The 18,549-nt window shown below is 38.4% G+C and overlaps 1 protein-coding gene across 2 annotated transcripts in view; it reads right to left on the bottom strand.

Moving 5' to 3' along the window:
• Positions 1–18,549, bottom strand: part of LOC5574680 (atrial natriuretic peptide receptor 1) — a 72,962-nt gene that overhangs the window by 8,207 nt on the left and 46,206 nt on the right. For both annotated transcript variants that reach the window (XM_021845945.1, XM_021845946.1), the window contains exons 4-6: positions 15,323–15,400; positions 14,912–15,188; positions 9,610–10,044 (exon numbers count right to left, since the gene is read on the bottom strand). In XM_021845945.1, the coding sequence (XP_021701637.1) occupies positions 9,610–10,044; positions 14,912–15,188; positions 15,323–15,400 (790 nt within the window). The remainder of the gene's footprint in view (positions 1–9,609; positions 10,045–14,911; positions 15,189–15,322; positions 15,401–18,549) is intronic.

Below are 18,549 nucleotides of genomic sequence, written 5' to 3'. Positions count from 1 at the left end.
ATGCAGAGTTGACTGTAACAAACGATTGGTATTCACTTTTCAAGCAACGATAAGTTCAGATAGGTTTAGGTTTAATCAGCCAATTGCAGGATCATGAATAGCATGCCATGAATCACCTCAGTAAAGTGAACACTTTTCGGAAGAAAAATATTGTTCAAAATGCATAGATTCCCTCTATGTGCACGATTCCAAATGCCACATAAACACATTCCAGAAATTAACTTTTGCGTCCCTAATTGATTTTGCACAACAAAATTTTAGTAATTTCCGGTTTCCACAATTTTCAGCCGATTGCAATGAAGTTTTTTTTTTCATGTAAAGTACTGGGAACCTCTGTCAGACGGTAAGTTCCGGATTTACACGGATGTCCCGCGGGGTTTGTCCGAAGTTAATCGGACTCTTTTAACTCATTTAAAATCATTCTGGTCGATTCCGGATTCCCATGGACCAAAATTTGATGAATACAAAACCATATCATAAGACACATCAATCTTCAAGATTTTCTGCCAGGAGTCTAATACGATGCATACTGTATATATTTTGCTCCATACTGAATAATTGCTCCCAGACAACCAGAATTACTAATACTAATTGCATTACACTCGCACTACATGGTGGATGAAATTGTTTGATGGTTTAGTTTCCTCGCATAAAAGGCTATTTCAAGTTCATATGTACATTTCTTTTCGTCCCGTGTACTCGTACAATGTAAGTCGCATCAATCCATATAATTTGAGTCTCGTCAAATCAACTTTGTATAGCTGTTATTCCTACAATAAAAGCAAAAACAATCGGTTCGTGTATTGCTAGGTACAAGGGTTTTGAAAATTGTAGGCTCGTCCTGATATTTTACGGATTGAAGTGTATTTACAGTTTCGCCTGATAATCTGATATAGGTAATAACTCCTCTGTGTGACAGAATTCCGTGATGTTCAGATCACAATTTTAAAATTATAAACGTCCTCAACAATTTTGCTAAAAACATGATACTCAAAATACCATATGGATACGTTGAAAAATTATTCGTTCAATACTAAATTCAATTACATCATTGTGCAGCAAAAGGCCGTAACCTTCAGACCACCATTAGTAAATCCTTAATACCTACACCCTAAACGCAGACCCTAAACGTCCTCTATAACGTAGCCGGTAGCATCATTTTCAAAAAACAAATCAAATGGATGGTTAAAATCTTTAGCCCAAAAACTAGGTACAATAATTCCAATGTACAACGGCTCTACAGATTTTTAGGTCCACAATTTGGAAGTTATTATGCTTTTATATTAATTTCTGAAAAAAAACTTTATTGGAACGCTTGAATAATTTTACCCAAATATCAGATTCATTAGCTCCACTGTGTTATTGCGATTCGGCTAGTTTTGACAACCACAAACGTCTGTTGGTCTACTTTGCCGAAAGCATACTTTTCAAAACATTAGGTATTTATTTTTTATTTAACAATCAAATGCAATCATACCACCATGTGTCTAAATTCAAGATAATTCGCTCCGCCATCCGAAGGTACTGTACCAGAAACATTGTCAAAAATGTCACAGAAACATCCCAAGTAACAATTTAGATTCTAACTGGCTGCATTTATTTTTATGATAGATTTATCGCAAATTTGCATATTCTTCTAAGTTTTATAGTGATTTTCACCCAGTAAATATGAACCATTTTTGGTTTTAAATACTTCTTCAAGAACACTTCGGATGCATCATATAAAACTTCATTTTCAATAAGAACAAGTGACCTTGGCAACAGTTTTATGAAGCTCTCGTACTTGTAAGAACGCGCTTGAGCGAGAGTAAGAACTCTTTGCCGAGAATATCAAAAATTTCTCCCCCATCAATCAACGCACTAATATGTACATTATTGATTATTATGAATCCTATCGTTCACGGGGGTACCTTGCGTGGATTTTCGATCTGTTTTCATGGAAGTCGTGGTTGAACTCACGGCGCACAACTTACTAATAACGCCAATAACCAGTTCCAGTGGTCCTTCCTTCGCCCAGGAGCGCAACTGGACCACTGGACACCTCCTTGCAAGGTGGACTTCTGGATGTGGTTAAATGTCCGTTTGCTTTCCCTGCTCAACATCTGGGCCTTAGACACCGACACGTTAAGGCTTCCAGTGGACGATTATGTCCTTTGAAGGAAGCACCACACAGGACAACGGACTAGCATGCAACACCCAGTGGCACAGTCGGAAAACATTGCTCGAGATGCGGGGGGCTGTGGCGACATCCGTCTGCTTTAATCACTGAAGGTCATATTGTCAGTGCAGACAAAAGTAAGAACGAACACAAACTTCGCTCAACTGTATCGCGCGACAAAAACGTCGTTCGACTCTGGTGACCTTTTCATGTTAGTGCTCGAGCGACACAGGTTATTTCAATGCGTCGCTTGAGCACCAAATTGCAAAGCGTTCGCCAGTCCAGCGACGCGACAGTTGAGCGACGTTGCCGCAAATACTCGAATGCATAATATCGTGGCGGGCGTCGGTACTGTTCGTTATTACGGAAAAGGAGTTTCAAGCGCAGTTTTATCATTATATGATAGTGCTCATAGTCGTTGAAAGCACCTCTTATGTCTATTATGTCGGAGAAGTGCAATCCACCAAACGAAACCTAATTTATTTGAGATTTAGTTTGCTGTGGTGACCTCATTACGGTGAAAAGTAGATGCTAAGAAAGGACATATTTTTAAAGGTAGAAAAAGCAATCAGTCGTAGGTCATTCATGTTCGCCAGTCACTGATTTTTCCAATCGTCCGTCTTAACTCCTCGTCTTGGTCATCCTGAGCGTTCAAATCTCCTATAATGGCCTTGACGTCGGTGTTTGAGCAGAGGTCGTACTCGTGGGCAAGCTGCATATGAAATGCGTTCGTGTCATCATCAGTGTAGTAGATCGACCGATTATCTTCAACCTGCACTTCCTTTCGTTGATTGGCCTCTCTCCGATTACGTGTTTATACATGATGATAAAAGTGCGGCTTTTCACTGCTATAAGAAGCACGCTAATGCTGTGTACGACAAGCGAGGTGCTTCTACCAGTGTTGTGCAGAATACAACCAAACATAGTATCTAAAACGGATATAATATGGGAATTCCTTACTGAGTAAACCGCCAGTTTTTACAATCATATTTTTAGCACACTGGAACAGGAAAATACGAACTGACCTTGGTATCCACATGGTATCTTACTCTATACCTCTATTTCCTATCTCCGCATGCCTTCAGTATTCACATACCAGCAACTTAAAACATCCTGATAACTGTTTCAAATCACTACATTTCTGAATAGTTTACAAAAAATATAAACATGTTTTGGATTCGTGTGCAAGGGTGCTTATATATGCAGCCATTCCATGAAAAACCGATCTAGTGGGTCTCCGAATTCCGTGAAAATTTGCTATTTTGTTCCTTATCCGAAATAAGGATACACGTATTTTTGGATTTTTTGATTAGGGTGACCATTTCCGAAGTAGGGTGACCAGAAAAATCGCGATTTTGCAAAATTTTTATTTAAAAAAAATATAACTTTTGAACCGTTTGACCGATTTTCAATCTTTTTGGACGAAATGAAGGCTAAAGATTTTAACTTTTCAGGAAAAATATAAAATTTCACAAAAATTGTGTTTTTTACATGAAAAAACTCAATAGTTTCCGTTTTTTCGTGTTTTGAAGGCCTCTGGACCCAAGGGGACTATCGCTGTTCTCATTTTTTTTGAAAGTTCAGAAAATTTGACGTATACTGTCAAATTCTCAGCGATGTATTTTTTTAGTTTAACAGATATAATTTTTGAAAATGAAAAATCAGTCATTTTTCATCGGCACACACTCTAGATCTCAGCGCATTAGATTTGTAATGTTTAAAAAAATCATAACTTTTGAACAGCTCAACCGATTTCCAATCTTTTTGTATGGAATGAAAGCTTAAAATTTCAACTATTCAGACAAAATTGAAAAAAATAGAAAACTTCGAAAAAAAAACAACTAGAAATTTTATAGTTTTTCACGTTTAAACATATTTTTATCAGATTTTTCAATTTTGTCTGAATAGTTGAAATTTTAAGCTTTCATTACATACAAAAAGATTGGAAATCGGTTAAGCTGTTCATAAGTTATGATTTTTTTTAAACATAACAAATCTAATGCGCTGAGACCTACAGTGTGTGCCGATAAAAAATGAGTGATTTTTTATTTTCAAAAAATATATCTGAAAAACTAAAAAACTCCGTGGAAGGCCCCGCACCAGATGGCTTTTTGCAGTTGAGGAGGATTTAAGGTCGCTTAACGTTCAGGGCGACTGGAAGCGATTGGCCCAGGACCGGGTCCAATGGAGAAGGCTTCTTCATTCGGCGTAGATTCAACGCAATAGCAAGGAATTGTTGCCCATCAAGAATCAAGTAAGTAAGATTTTTTATTTTCAAAAAATATATCTGTTAAACTAAAAAACATAAATCGCTGAGAATTTGACAGTATACGTCAAATTTTCTGAACTTTCAAAAAAAATGAGAACAGCGATAGCCCCTTTGGTCCCGAGGCCTTCAAAACACGAAAAAACGGAAACTATTGAGTTTTTTCATGTGAAAAACACAATTTTTGTGAATTTTTATATTTTTCCTAAAAAGTTAAAATCTTTAGCCTTCATTTCGTCCAAAAAGCTTGAAAATCGGTCGAACGGTTCAAAAGTTATAATTGTTTTAAAAATAAAAATTTTGCAAAATCGCGATTTTTCTGGTCACCCTATTTCGGAAATGGTCACCCTAATCCACAAATCCAAAAATACGTGTATCCTTATTTCGGATAAGGAACAAAATAGCAAATTTTCACGGAATTCGGAGACCCACTAGCTCGGTTTTTCATGGAATGGCTGCATATATAAGCACTCTTGCACACGAATCCAAAACATGTATGCAAGAAAATATGATATGGTAGAAAACTGTCCAAAACAATCCCTTTCTAACATCGTTCCAGCACTCATAACTTTTTTCTCCCGTGACGAATATTTTTGAGCCCATATCAACTTTTGCTTGTCTCATTTAGATCTTTCAAATGATGTATGGGTCTTCTGTGTACATTCCGGGACCAAACTCTATACAATTTTGCCCAATCTCTTTTCATGCCGTAACAAAATCTAGCATGAACGCTTCTCTCAAAAAACGAAAAATGTAAGCTTAGCTTAGACTGACTACACATATCAATGGTTGCTATTCCGTGATTGACCGAAGTCAGTGAAAATGCACAAAGAATCAACTAGAAGTTCGGCTGGGATTGGCCATAATCTTCTTCAATGTGCATAATTCAGTGCCTCTGTTTATACAGGGTCAATAACGGCGCCGGCCACGTCCTTTCATTCAGGTGGGATTGGGGGAAGGAATTTTAGTGTGTAACCTTTGCTATTTGGAGACCGTGTTTGCCTCTGCATCTCCACAAAGGTTACTGGGAGGGATGTTTATTAATGGGAAGGATCGTTGGGTCACAGGATTCACTTTGATAAGCGATCAGACCATGATAAATAATTATTTGTGAGATATAAACATGCTTATATGTAAATATAATATATTCATTTGATATGAACAATTTCTATGTAGTGGAAAATTATGCCGACACTTGATGTGACGAACCATTCAAAGTTTGTTGAACAAATACCTAAATGTAACATTCCTACAGCTGTGTTATTATATTTTACTTATTTGAAAATAAACAAAAAAAACTCGATTGGTTGGAACATCATAGAACACTCTTATTCTTATGCCGACACTTACAGTGGCGAACCATCCAAAGTTTGTTGAATAAAGTGAACCTTTCGCAAGTCTACACTTGTAATGTCGAACCATTTAAATTATTTTTTTAATTACAAAAATAAAGGTAAAAAGGGGTGTTCTGTTCTGAAACGAGCTCACCAATTGATCCTTTATCCTTCACTGTGCAGCCACAATCCACTCTCAGCCTCACTCGTTTGCTCGGCTATATAAAAGCACTCAGAAAAAAATAGGCGCGCGACCCGAAAAGGAAAAAAAAACTTGGCTTTCTTGACGCACTGCCCAGCAGCAAGCGTCAAGGTCAAAGGATCAAAAAGAACTAACCGATCACGCCACTTTTTCACTTACTAGACCGACGCGCGACATGTTTGATCCTGCCTTCGTGGCTCGCCCCCGTAAGAGCAAGCGTCAAGGTCGAAAGATCAAACAGAACTCTACAGAACTCCGTAACAAAATCTAGCATGAACGCTTTTCTCAAAAAACGAAAAATGTAAATAAACAAACGTCAACATGTGCTTCTCTTGAATAAAACGAACGAATTTTATCACGTTCTTCAAGTAGATTAGTTTGTCTTCATCAAAATCGCCTTAAGCCTAAGCTCAAGTGATATTTGTTACGCTTGACCGAGCTCAGCAAAATTTATCCTGATTCTATGATGGTGTTGAGTAAAACTATCGCCATGATTGTAATTATCAATGCTTTGGCAAGGGAGCCATGATGGGAGAATCCATGTATGCTGGATTGTTCAACATTTTCGGGCACCAAATTGATGAAATTGTTTTTCTGAATATTGTCAAGGCGCATTTTGCGTCTCGGGTGTTTCATGCATGATATTCACGATGTAATAAGCGTGACAACCGAAAACACAGGTAGATATCGAAAAAAACGAAAATTTATCATCACAGATGTTTTAATTTGCAATTTCTTTCATTATTGATTGATAATTTTATAAAGAAGTATTGCGGATAAATTTAAAAATTTGGATTGATTCGCGGAAATAACGCGCAGCGAGCAATCTCCGCATAGAGGAAATCAACCACAGCAAGCACTGCAGCTCTTTAGGAGAAAAAGATCAAACACATTTACAGTGGCATATACAGTGGCGCCTTTGTTTTGATGCGGTGAGCACTGGCAAAAACTACCTTCAATGATCCATTGCAAGGGACGTCTTCTTGTGAGCCACTATTTGAAAATTTAACTTCATTTCTTTAGTATGAATTACCGTTTCCAAGAGGAGATCGAAATCGAAATTCACCTTATCAGGGCATGATTATTCATTTATTTATTATCGATAAACTGTTCACTCATTCAGCATAGAACATAGAAAGGATTGAATTGCGGATTTATGGGTTTCCAAAAATTTTCTTTTGTCTGTAAGTGGCGCTTGTGAATTGCCCCCTTTTCCTCTCCTTTTACCATGCTATTTGTATTTCAGTGCTGGTACAAGTTGTAGTATATTAACTTATAAGTTAAAAGCTATATTACAGAACTAATAGTAATATTCAAGATTTTCTGCAATTAGGTAAAAACACATGCTTTTGCTCATTAAATGAGCTTGACTCATTCAATCATTGTTGAGCAACTTGATTCATTCAACTGATCCGGATCACTTATACAAATTATCCGGATGATTTTGGCGGACCCGATCAGATAGAAATACAACAAAATGCATTTGAAACAGCAGAAAGAAGCAACATGTCAATATGTCTGGTCACGGGTGGCTACGAATAAGGCTAAGTAGCCCGTCATTCGTTTTGGCAACAATGATGACTTTTCAGCTTGCATTTCAATGTGATAAAACTCAGTCTTGATAGTTTATATTGACTTGAAAAAGTATCACTGTACGTGCTTACAAGCATAAAGTATGCTGATACTTTTTCAGCTGTGTCTGCGCAAAATCAACTGATTTTCTTTGATTAGAAATTGTGAGATGAATTAGCAACAATCATCAACGACGCGTACAAATTTCAATGACGGCCTACTTCGCCTTAAGATGAGGAGATATTTTCCAATAAACTACCCTGAATAATCCAGGAATCAAAATTTTTCTTGCCACGCGTAATATTTATTTAAAAAAAATGTATTAAACCAAAAACAATAATTAATATACATTTTCTCTGATACATGAAATAAACATCACTGATTTTTTCAATAAAAATAAAACTCGCTGCATCCTGAAGGCAGCAAAAGCTGGAAAAATGCGTTGGGCGCGGCATGTTGGAAGAATGCCAGACAACAACTCTGCAAAATGTCGTTCGCTTCCGGCCCGGCAGGTACAAGAAGGCGAGGAGCACAGCGGACACACTGGGCTGACCAGGTGCTGCAAGATCTGGCGAGTGCGGGCCATAGCCGAAGATGAAGGCTGGCAGCTGCGAACCGAGTTGTATGGCGTGGAATTGTTGACGCGGTTTTATTGTAATAACAATGTAATACTAATAAATGATGATGAAAGTGAACATTTCACAATTCGGTTTTCATTGGTATACGATTAGACCTACAACCTGCAGTAGACTATATGTTATTTTCTAGTACAATATAATTGAACTGAAATTAATCTGATTACATTTATGAAAACCGCAAGTCACTATTTCAAGCGTGTGCTAGAATAAGGGCGTAAGTAGCATGATCGATTTCTCTTCATCGATCCTCTCTTCTTTGAATAAAGGTGACAAGATGCGGGTTTGTTAACATTTTTCACTTCACGATGCTAGACAGCGATGCAATCTTGCGCCCTGAGGCGAAAAAATGCTGACAATCCCGCATCTTGTCACCTTTATTCAAAGAAGAGAGGACCGATGGAGAGAAATCGATCATGCGACTTACGCCCTTATTCTAGCACACGCTTGATTTGGTCACTTTTTTCTTACATGTGGTCACTAAAAAATATTTTTGGCACCACTTGTATCTACCAGCCCTTTGATAGCATACGACAAAAATTCCCAACGGGATTGGTTAGTCGAGGTTGCTCATGCCACAGCCAGTACAGCAAGCATGTCGGTACAGTCAAATTGCGTTCGTTGCACTAAACCAGTAGCCCACTTAGTGAAAGACTTTCGCTAATCGGGCTGAGTTTCGAGCTGTCAAATAACAAAGAACAAAAGAAAAACAGAGCTACCAACATTGATCAATTGCGTCTTATGTCAGAAATGACGTTTACCTTCCTTTTAGGTGGGCTCTAGCCCAACTAACGGGAGCCCACCTAAAACGAAACCCACTTAAAGATAGTGCAACGAACGAAATTCGGCTGTAAATGAGTTTTAAGTCAAGACGCTAAGGACACTACGTGGTCTATTTTATTCCTTCAGTTACTCGAAGTATCAATGGTATGTGATACCCAGCATTTAAAACTGTATTTACTATGGTTTTTATTTAATTAAATATTTAATATTTAATTGATACTTCGAGTAACTGAAGGAATAAAATAGACCACGTAGTGTCCTTAGCGTCTTGCCTTAAAACTCATTAACAGCCGAATTTCGTTCGTTGGACTATCTTTACGTGGGTTTATTTAGGTTGTATGTAGCACTAATTGATCGTTAGCGTGTGGTGATGCGGTGTTTTATATAAATTATTCATTCAAAATATTAGTACACATTCTTATCTGAGCGAGTGCATCGTCTGGTGTGATGCTTTAGAACCCTTGCAACGACTAGAATTTGTATCGCATTTCAGAATCAAAGTCATAAAAGCAATCAACTGAGGTAATCCCAAATTATTTTGTTTTGATATTTAAGCCATACAGAAACCCGAAAAAAAATTCGCTGCTTCCAATATTCTGTACAGCGCCAATAACCATCAATGGCTTTCCGCCCAACAAATATGTACACAGAGTACTCACCGTCGAAGCTTCTGTTCCACATCTTCCGAGTGATGGCCGTTCCGTCTCGAATATTGCCGCCCTCAGTCAGTGTCTCGTTCAGCGCCATACCCAGCAGGTAAACACCATCGAAAAAGGCTCCGATGAAAAAGTTCACCTCCTCGTCCTCCACAAAGGTGTAATTGTAGTCCCGTTTGGCACGAATTCTCACCTGGTCGGCGAAAATCTGGTACGAGGGGCTCGTGGGCTGAAGCAAAGAGACTCTCAGCAGGGCTTCATACGCCTTCCGAGCAGTTTGGTCGTCTTCATCGCCCAATTCCCAGTAGTGGTCGCCCCAGTAGGAGCTTTGGAAGATTTCCACATCTAAAAACGTGAACTCACCCCTCGTCATACCGAGCCGGTGGGCGGAGAGCATGAACTTTCGCACCAAACTGCCCCTCACGGACAAGATAATCACTGCAAGAGAAAAGAAAAACAGCAGAAAAAAAGCTTCTAGGTAAACAACGAATCAGCACCAGATGGAAAAGAAAATTGCCAAATGAATTAGGGTTTATTGCAGCTGGGAGGCAACTGGTGGCACACAACAAGCCAATCATTTAACCGGGATGACACCATTAATTAGCAGAGGATGAAATGATGTACGGGTAGATAGGTAACGATATAACGAAAATGTGGCGCCATCGATGCTCTGATTATACTATTGATTGAGGTGAAATGTTGATACTCAACGCTTTTCAATGCGGGTTTCGATTTTCGATTGCTAGTACTGGACCTGAAATTTCTCCATCAAAGCAAAAGCATCGGATTACAACGCCACTAAACTAAATACTCATAACTGCATATTTGTAACATTCGACATAAGTAGGCATTGGTATCAGGTATCAGAAGGCCGGCTCCAAAGGCACGTGCCCCGTCATTTGGGAGATTTGTGCCATCGCCATATTTGAGCCTATTTCATCATCTACCCGATGGGAGAGGAAAGGGAAGGGAAAGATGGGAGGAAATAGGAGTGGGGTCCCTTGAAGAGGAAAGATCGCATAAGCGAATTGAGAGCATGTAGCTCCATACCACTAAGGGTTCGAACAGCGCCCTAAAAAGGGCACTGCAAAACGCATGAGCGTAAAGAGAGCCTATAGCTCATTACCACAGCGGGTTAAGAATAACAGGTTGTCCTGAAGATTCAGGCTTCTGAATTCAGTTTCACTTAATAAATGTTTACCAAGTAATTGGAATCGCATTTGCGCAAAAACTGGGCAGTTGTATATCAGGTGATACGAAGTTCCATAATCGGAGTCACAACTATCACACACAAATGAGTCAACACGTTGAATATTTGCTATGTGATAGTTGAGTCGGCAGTGGCCTGTCAACGCTCTGACCAAGAGAGACTGCAATTCTGCTTTAACAGATTTGTTAAATACTTCGCCACCCTTGGAGATGGCTCAGTTATGTACAATTTTGTTTGACGACACGACTCCAAACTATTCCAATATTGCTTGTGCTGAGTTGCCGCCCTAGAATTAATCTGAAGCTTCACCCAGCACTTCGAAATTGGAATAGCCGGCTCAGGGCCAATGAAGTCATGCGATGCTCCATCGCGAGCTAGCTCATCAGTCAATTCATTTCCAGCGATGGAAGAATGACCAGGTACCCATACAAGGTTTACAGAGTTGACTGAATTCAGTTCCTCAATTTGAGTTCGACATGCGATAACAAGCTTCGACCTTGAGTTGGCCGAAGCAAGAGCTTTTATAGCAGCCTGACTATCTGACATACTTTACAAACAGCAAGACGTCCACTTCTCCTGTGAAGGGAGTTGTGTAGAAAATTTACCTATAAGAAAAGTGACAAGCAATTATGAGATCACTCGAAGCAAGGACAAAGTCCCGACTCACCGGAAGTGGAAACATCCGAAATACTAGGATTTCCAATGGACGGAGAGAATCCATGGAATTTGGTCACAACCAATTCTCAGTGTATGTAGCGATGATCAGATAATGATTCATCATCTGATACATGCCAATTCGTCAACTTGTGACTGATTCTGTTCGAGCAGAGCATCATGTCTAACACTTCTTCTCTAACAGATACCATGAAGGTTGGGCGATTCCCTAAAATAAGTAATCCAAGATTTGAACTACTTAAGCACTTTATCAGACTGGAGCTTCTCAAATTGATAGCTGAACTGCTCCAGATGATGTGATGAGTATCAGCATCACTGCCCGACAACTCGTTTGAAATTATCCATTGGGGATGGTTCATCATGTGGTGAATACACCTCATAATGAAAGACGTATTTCCTATTGAGGTCACCAACAGAAATATCAATTGTGGCAGCACATACAACTCTGGTTGTTATCTCAGAAATGAGTGTAGCAACGATAGCGCTATTTACGAGCACGCATGCTCGAGGCATGGCACGCGAGTTTGCCATTTCATGTTTCTGAAAGTAGCAAAAACTGGGTCCACAAGGTTACCTAGATAAAAGTTCACAAAAGTAAGGTTTTTGAACAAGCGCCATTTGAGCTGTAGCATTTGCATGAGTCTACAAAGATTGATCATTGCTGATATTTTATGCTGAATATTGGTCTAACAAAGCTATCCTCACCGTAGCCACTACCCAAACTAGACAGGATTAAGCTTTTCGCAATCTCAGAACGAAAAAGACCAGCAGCGAAAAAACCATATCGGTATCTCTTAAAAGTCGCTGTTCGGTCTCACCGCAACGCTATCTCCCATTCGCTTCTATGGCTTCTATGGTAGGCGCACTCGAAAACAGCAGCAGCGTAGTGTGCATTCAATTTGTCTCATTTCGCCCCAGCTAGCAGCAAGCAGCCCGTTTGCTTTCATGCTGTTGCTTTGGGCTGCGTGATGCTAGCTATCGGCGCATTACAGCGATGTAACAATGCTACATGCGATGTGTACATTTTGTTACCTCTCGCATATATAAGAGAGATCATTCCCTGTGATAGTTAGTTGTAAGTTGATCTGTAATAGAAGAGTATCCCCCACCGAGCAGGAGCACTGCCTCTCGGTGGTGGGCAATAAATCACCGTAATAGAAGAAGTTGTCGTCATTCGTCTGCCCCTCCGGGACCAAAGTAAATTACAACGTAGGGCCTGGTCAACCCTGGACGAAACAGTCGCCAAAGGCGAAAAGCACAGAACACACTGTGTAATACGCATAATGCAAAACCATAGAGGTGAAAATTTAAACTAAGTTACAACGTATTAATAATCCCACCCTTATTTAGCCTCAGGCTTGAGACTGAAGAAGGGCAGCCGATTATCTCAGAGAAACACAAGGTCACCTGCACCATTGCTCCGGGTAGCACAGGAAGGGCATAATACTGTAGAGGGCGTCCTGGTACTCCACAGGCTCCGTTTGCGGTTAGGTTTTATTTAGACCCCCCTAACCATTCATTCTTAGGCATGGTAAGCTTAAAGCCACATGAATTAGGGGTCACCTGTTAGGTGGATTTTTACCACCGGAACAGGCAGTCCGTAGTGTTAATTCTTAGCCAATTGAAACAACCGCTACCGACACTACGCGGCTATCTAGGCTGATCGGGAATGAATTTTCAATGCGGGTTTCGATTTTTCAGAATTGTTAGTACTAGACCTGAAATTTCTCCATCAAAGCAAAAGCATCGGATTACAACGCCACTAAACTAAATACCCATAACTGCATATTTGTAACATTCGACATAAGTAGGCATTGAGTAAATGGAGTGCCAAGTGTGCATTTTATGGCAGTATGGGAAGAAACTAAAATTTCTAATAAAAATACCATGAACTCAAAAGTGCTTATTTGAGGCTGAAATTTTGCACAGCTCATATAGCATATTGCATTAATCGACAGAAAATAATTCTGATATAAATTTCATTGCTACTACACTGCCCACAACTGCATATCAGTCACATTCGACATTTTTACAATTTCGTGTTAATACCATGGAGAGTCATCAAATGATGTATATTTTCGATCAACTTACTAAAATCTGTGATTTTGTTCTAGAAAATTCAAAAAATATATCAAGTTGATTTGTCACTTTGGTAACTGTACCCGCATAACAGTCACATTGAGATTATGCAAGAGCCTCGTAATGTAGTAGCAAACAAATTCTCAGTTCAAATTGCCAATGTAACAAAACAAATTGGTATTTTTTTTTTTCAAGTTTTCTAGAACAATCTCACCGATTTCAGTATATTGATCGAAAGTGTTCATCATTTGATGACTCTCCACGGTAATAACTCGAAATTGACAGAAATGCCGAATGTGACAAACATGCAGTTATGACTAAATGTCAAACCACCATTACGCCTTTAATGACAAACTTCAGTAATTCATCGTGTTCGTGAGAGGTGCATTCCCCCTAAAACCCAGCGCACAGTACGTTGCTCCATAGACTAAAATCAAATTTCAAGTTATTTTATTCGGCGATAAAAAGTACTTACAATTGTTTATAGATAGCATCCGTTATAGAAACATGTATTTATAAGCTATACAAAACACTAAAACTACCACAACAAGCGTTGAAAGTGACAGTTGTCGGAGTAGCAGAAAAAAATAGATTCTGTCGCATGTTTTCAGCAATCCTTTCAACTAGCACGGAGAGTGTTGAAACCAATATATTTAATCAAAATCTAAAAGAGAACATGGCTGAAGGTTGGTAAAATTTATTTGATGTGATAAGAATACCAATTTTTACTTTGAATATGAGAAATCGGCAAGTTGAATTGGCTATGAAATCAAACTTATGAAATACTAACATGTAACTTTGATTATCGATTCAAAAAAAGTTCCATCAAGTTCCACCCCAAATTATGCACAGACATGTTTCTTAGAGTATCCTTTAAGAGGTCTGAAAGATACAGCTGCAATTCCCTGCAATTCTTCGAGATTTTTTACTATTTTTAGGTATACTCCTTAACCAGCACCAGTATGAAAATGAGTTGTTGTGATAAAAAAACGAAAATTTTGCAACGCTATGTGCTCTAGACACAATAAGACATTACACCAGAGCAAGCTTATGCTTAAGATAATATATCTTATATGTGGTTTCCAAGATTCTATTAAAATTTATATAAAAACTGAAAAATTTAAGAAAATCTGATTTTTATTTTGAAAATAATGAAATTGACGCTTGGGACAGTTTTGCGATTATGAGTTTATTATATATCATCAATGCAAATTTTAGCTCTTTTGACCAGAGACAACTTTCCCTTACATACCAAGGTGCTCAAATGGCTTGATCTTCCCGTTTTGATTTTTGTCCCGCATCTCCAAACATTCAACGCACCGTGCCCCGGTTCATACTCACCTCGAGCATACATGCTCACATCCCGCAAGTAGTTATCCAGGTCCTCTTCGTCGTTACCATCCAGTTCCCGCACGCAGGTCAGAAGGTCTTCCTCCTTGAGCCCGTACTCGAGATTCTTTCCCACCGTCAGTGAAAACAAATCCGACCGATCCAATATCAGGGCAATGTGCCTCCAGTCGAACGTGTGAAAAATGCTCGAGAACACCAGCTTCAGGCGACACTGGCAGTACGACATGCGAGTCAACGTCTGATATTTGGATTTGTCCTTGAATATTCCCTGCGGAAGATAAGAAATGAGACCGAAGGAGAAAATTTAAAAGAAGAATGTAGACGTCACTTTCGAGATGGATTTTATGGATTTCGGTTGGCAATAGATTTCTATATGCAAATATTCCGTTCAGTTGGGCTTACCGTGCTTTCGTTTTTCCATTTATTACTCAAACGTCCCAGGATTCCGGATGTAACCGAGAGCTCACCTTCCGATGGGGGCTGTACGAGATGTCGAATGTTTTATGCGAAAGGTAGGCGTGTAGACGGAAGGAAATATGTGAAGAGTTCAATTATTGTTGCACGATTGGGCTTATCGTTGTTTAAGGCAGTGTCTATTTATTGCGTAACGTAAAAATGTCATTTTTGACCCTCGAAAAATAAAAAAAAAATGTTTATGAGCCGACCCCCTCCTTGTCTCTGAACCATTACATAATTTATGAACGACGTCTAAGTGCATCGGAAATAATAAAGTATATTCGAGTCGAGTGCTAATGGAAGTTCTTCTTGTCTTTGATGTTTCATTCTCTAAAACTTTGGTTTGCTATCCGACATAAGTGCAACATGCTTTGTTTCAGCATTTTCCCATTGCAGTGCAATAGACTTCAGATTTGTTGGAACGAAACCGATTCATTACAAACAAATGTTGATGAGTGGTCAAATGTCCATGTCGAACTGTTCATAGGCATGAATTGATTTTTAAATGATTAAAAACAGTGTTGCTCGCTGTCACTATCAATGTTTAAAATTTGCTGATTTGTACAGGCCGACTGCGATACAAATCGGATCATTCCATATCACATCAACATTAGGGTGCCAATGAAAATCGATTTTTCGAATTTCAAAAAAAGGTAGGGCTCAAAAGTTTTGTCTCCTCGAAAAAAGTCCCCATGCAAAATTTGAGCTCAATCGGACTTCATTAAGTGGACCCCCAAAGCGGTCAAAGTTTGGCTTTTTTGACCCATGAAAAATCTCCATGAAATTTCCGAAATCGAAATTTTTTTTTTGATGCCAGATGTCTTAGAAATGCATGAAACGTCGAGATCTGGTGTTATTTGGAAAAATTTTTTTTTTTGAAAAAATCGACCTTTTGGGACTTAGTAAATTTTTGAGTTGGGGGAGTGAATTGAATTTGAAATGAACGATTTGAATTCAATTGCTGAGAAATTCAAGGCAATAGTATTGAAACATATCCTATATGATTGTTGGCCACTGAAAGCATATGATATGTGATATTTCATTAGGGTGGTTCATTTACTTTGCATTAGAGTGGTCCTTTTTGTTAAAAAATAAAAAAAAAATAAAAAATAGAATTTTAATTGAATATTGAAGACAATAGTATTGGAACATCTCTCACATTATCGTCAGCCATTTTCTACATTTAATATGTGGTATTTTATTAGGGTGGTTCACTTATTTTCCATTCGGGTAGGCTTTTCTGTCGAAAAATCATAATTTGAATGGGATATTAAAAACAATAGTATTTTATCACCTCTTTCATCATCGTAGGGCATTTCCTTCATTAGATTCGTGATATTTTTGTTTAGAGAGGCTTTAAATTCCTCTGAATTCATGCGCCTCTAGTTCCATTTGATATGCGACATCATCGTAGGATACTGTTAACATATTTCATTAGGGAGTTTCTCTTATTTTACATTAGGGTGCATCATTTTTCGTATAGTTTGAAACCATGATTTCTCGAAAAAGTCTCGTCCACTTTCCTTAATTATGGTATCATTGTAAAAATTTCAACCTTAATATCTACAGACCGAAAGATTATGGTGTGGACTACTACATAACATTTGCGTAATGTTCGACGAAAAATGTAAAGGTAACTTAGTTAACAACAAAAGAGTTTTCTAGAAAGCCTCTCATTGTTAGAAAGGTCTTTTGAAAAGTTTTGCGTGATTTTCATTCGGAATGCAACACTTCACTAAGCTGAACCAGTTTGGAGTCCTCGTCTCATACAAAATCCGCTTGCTACTTCGTGATTTCAGATGCACTCATCTCAGAGATTATGCATTGAGCCTCGTGACCTTTCCAATTTAGTTTTGCGAATTCCAAAGGAAATTCTACAGAAAATTCTGAAGGAAATTCTAGAGGAAATACTGAAGGAAATTCCAAAGGAAATTCCAACGGAAATTCCAGAGGGAATCACGAAGGAAATTCCAGTGGAAATTCCGAAGGAAATTCCAGTGGAAATTTCGAAAGAAATTCCAGAGAAAGTTCCGAAGGAAATTCCAGACGAAATTTCTCAGGAAATTCCAGAGGAAATTTCTCAGGAAATTCTAGAGGAAATTCCGAAAGAAATTCCAGAGGAAATTCTGAAAGAAATTCTAGAGAAAATTCTGAAGGAAATTCCAGAGAAAATCCCGAAAGAAATTCCAGAGATAATTTCGAAGAATATTCTAGGGGAAATACGGAAGGAAATTCCAAAGTAATTTACGAATGAAATTCCAGAGGAAATTGCGAAGGAAATTCCAAAGGAAATTCCGAAGGTAATTCCAGAGGATATTCCGAAGGAAATTGCAGAGAAAATTCCGAAGGAAATTCCAGAGAAAATTCCGAAGGAAATACCGAAGAAAATTCCAGAGGAAACGAAAATTATAGAGGTCCTTCCGAAGAAAATTCCGAAATAATTTCAAAGCTTCAAAAGAAATTCCAAATCAAATTCCGAATCAAATTTAGCATGAAACTCCAAAAGGAATTCCGAAGAAAACTCTAGAAGAAATTCCGAAGCAAATTGCAAAGTAAATTTCGACGAAAATAACGTAGAAAATTCCAAATCAAATCCCGAAGGTAGCTCCAAATGAAATTCCAAAGCAAATCCCGAAAGAAATTCCAAAGCAAATTCCAGAAAAATATATCCGAATGGATTTTTGAAGGATGTTCCGAAGCAAATTCCAAAGAAAACTCGGACGAAAATTGCGCAGAAAATTCCAAATGAAATTCCGAAGCCAGCTCTAAAAGAAATTGCAAAGGAAATTCCATAAGAAATTTCAAAGGAACTTCCGAAGCGAATTCCAAAGGAAATTCCGAAGGCAATTCCAGAAGAAATTCCAAAGGAAACGCCGAAGAAAATTTTGAAGAACTGAAGAAGGAATTTCCGAAAGTAATTCCAAAGAAATCCAAAATAACTTCCTGAAGCAACTTACTGAAAGAAAATCATGAAGAAATTCCAAAGGAAATTCTGAAGTAAATGAGATATGAAGTTCCGAAGAATACAAAGAAATTTTAAAGGATACTCCTAAGAAAATTCCGAAAAAACAATAAGAAGGAAATTCCAAAGTAAATTCCGCGAAAATTCAACGGAAAACAGTCCAAAGGAAACAATTCCAATCAATACTTCTAAATAAAATTTCGAAATCTCC

Source organism: Aedes aegypti, chromosome 2 (assembly GCF_002204515.2).
Source record: "Aedes aegypti strain LVP_AGWG chromosome 2, AaegL5.0 Primary Assembly, whole genome shotgun sequence".
NCBI classification, from domain to species: domain Eukaryota; kingdom Metazoa; phylum Arthropoda; class Insecta; order Diptera; family Culicidae; genus Aedes; species Aedes aegypti.
Note: the sequence above shows the minus strand (reverse complement) of the source record. Positions and strands in the feature narration are given on the sequence as shown.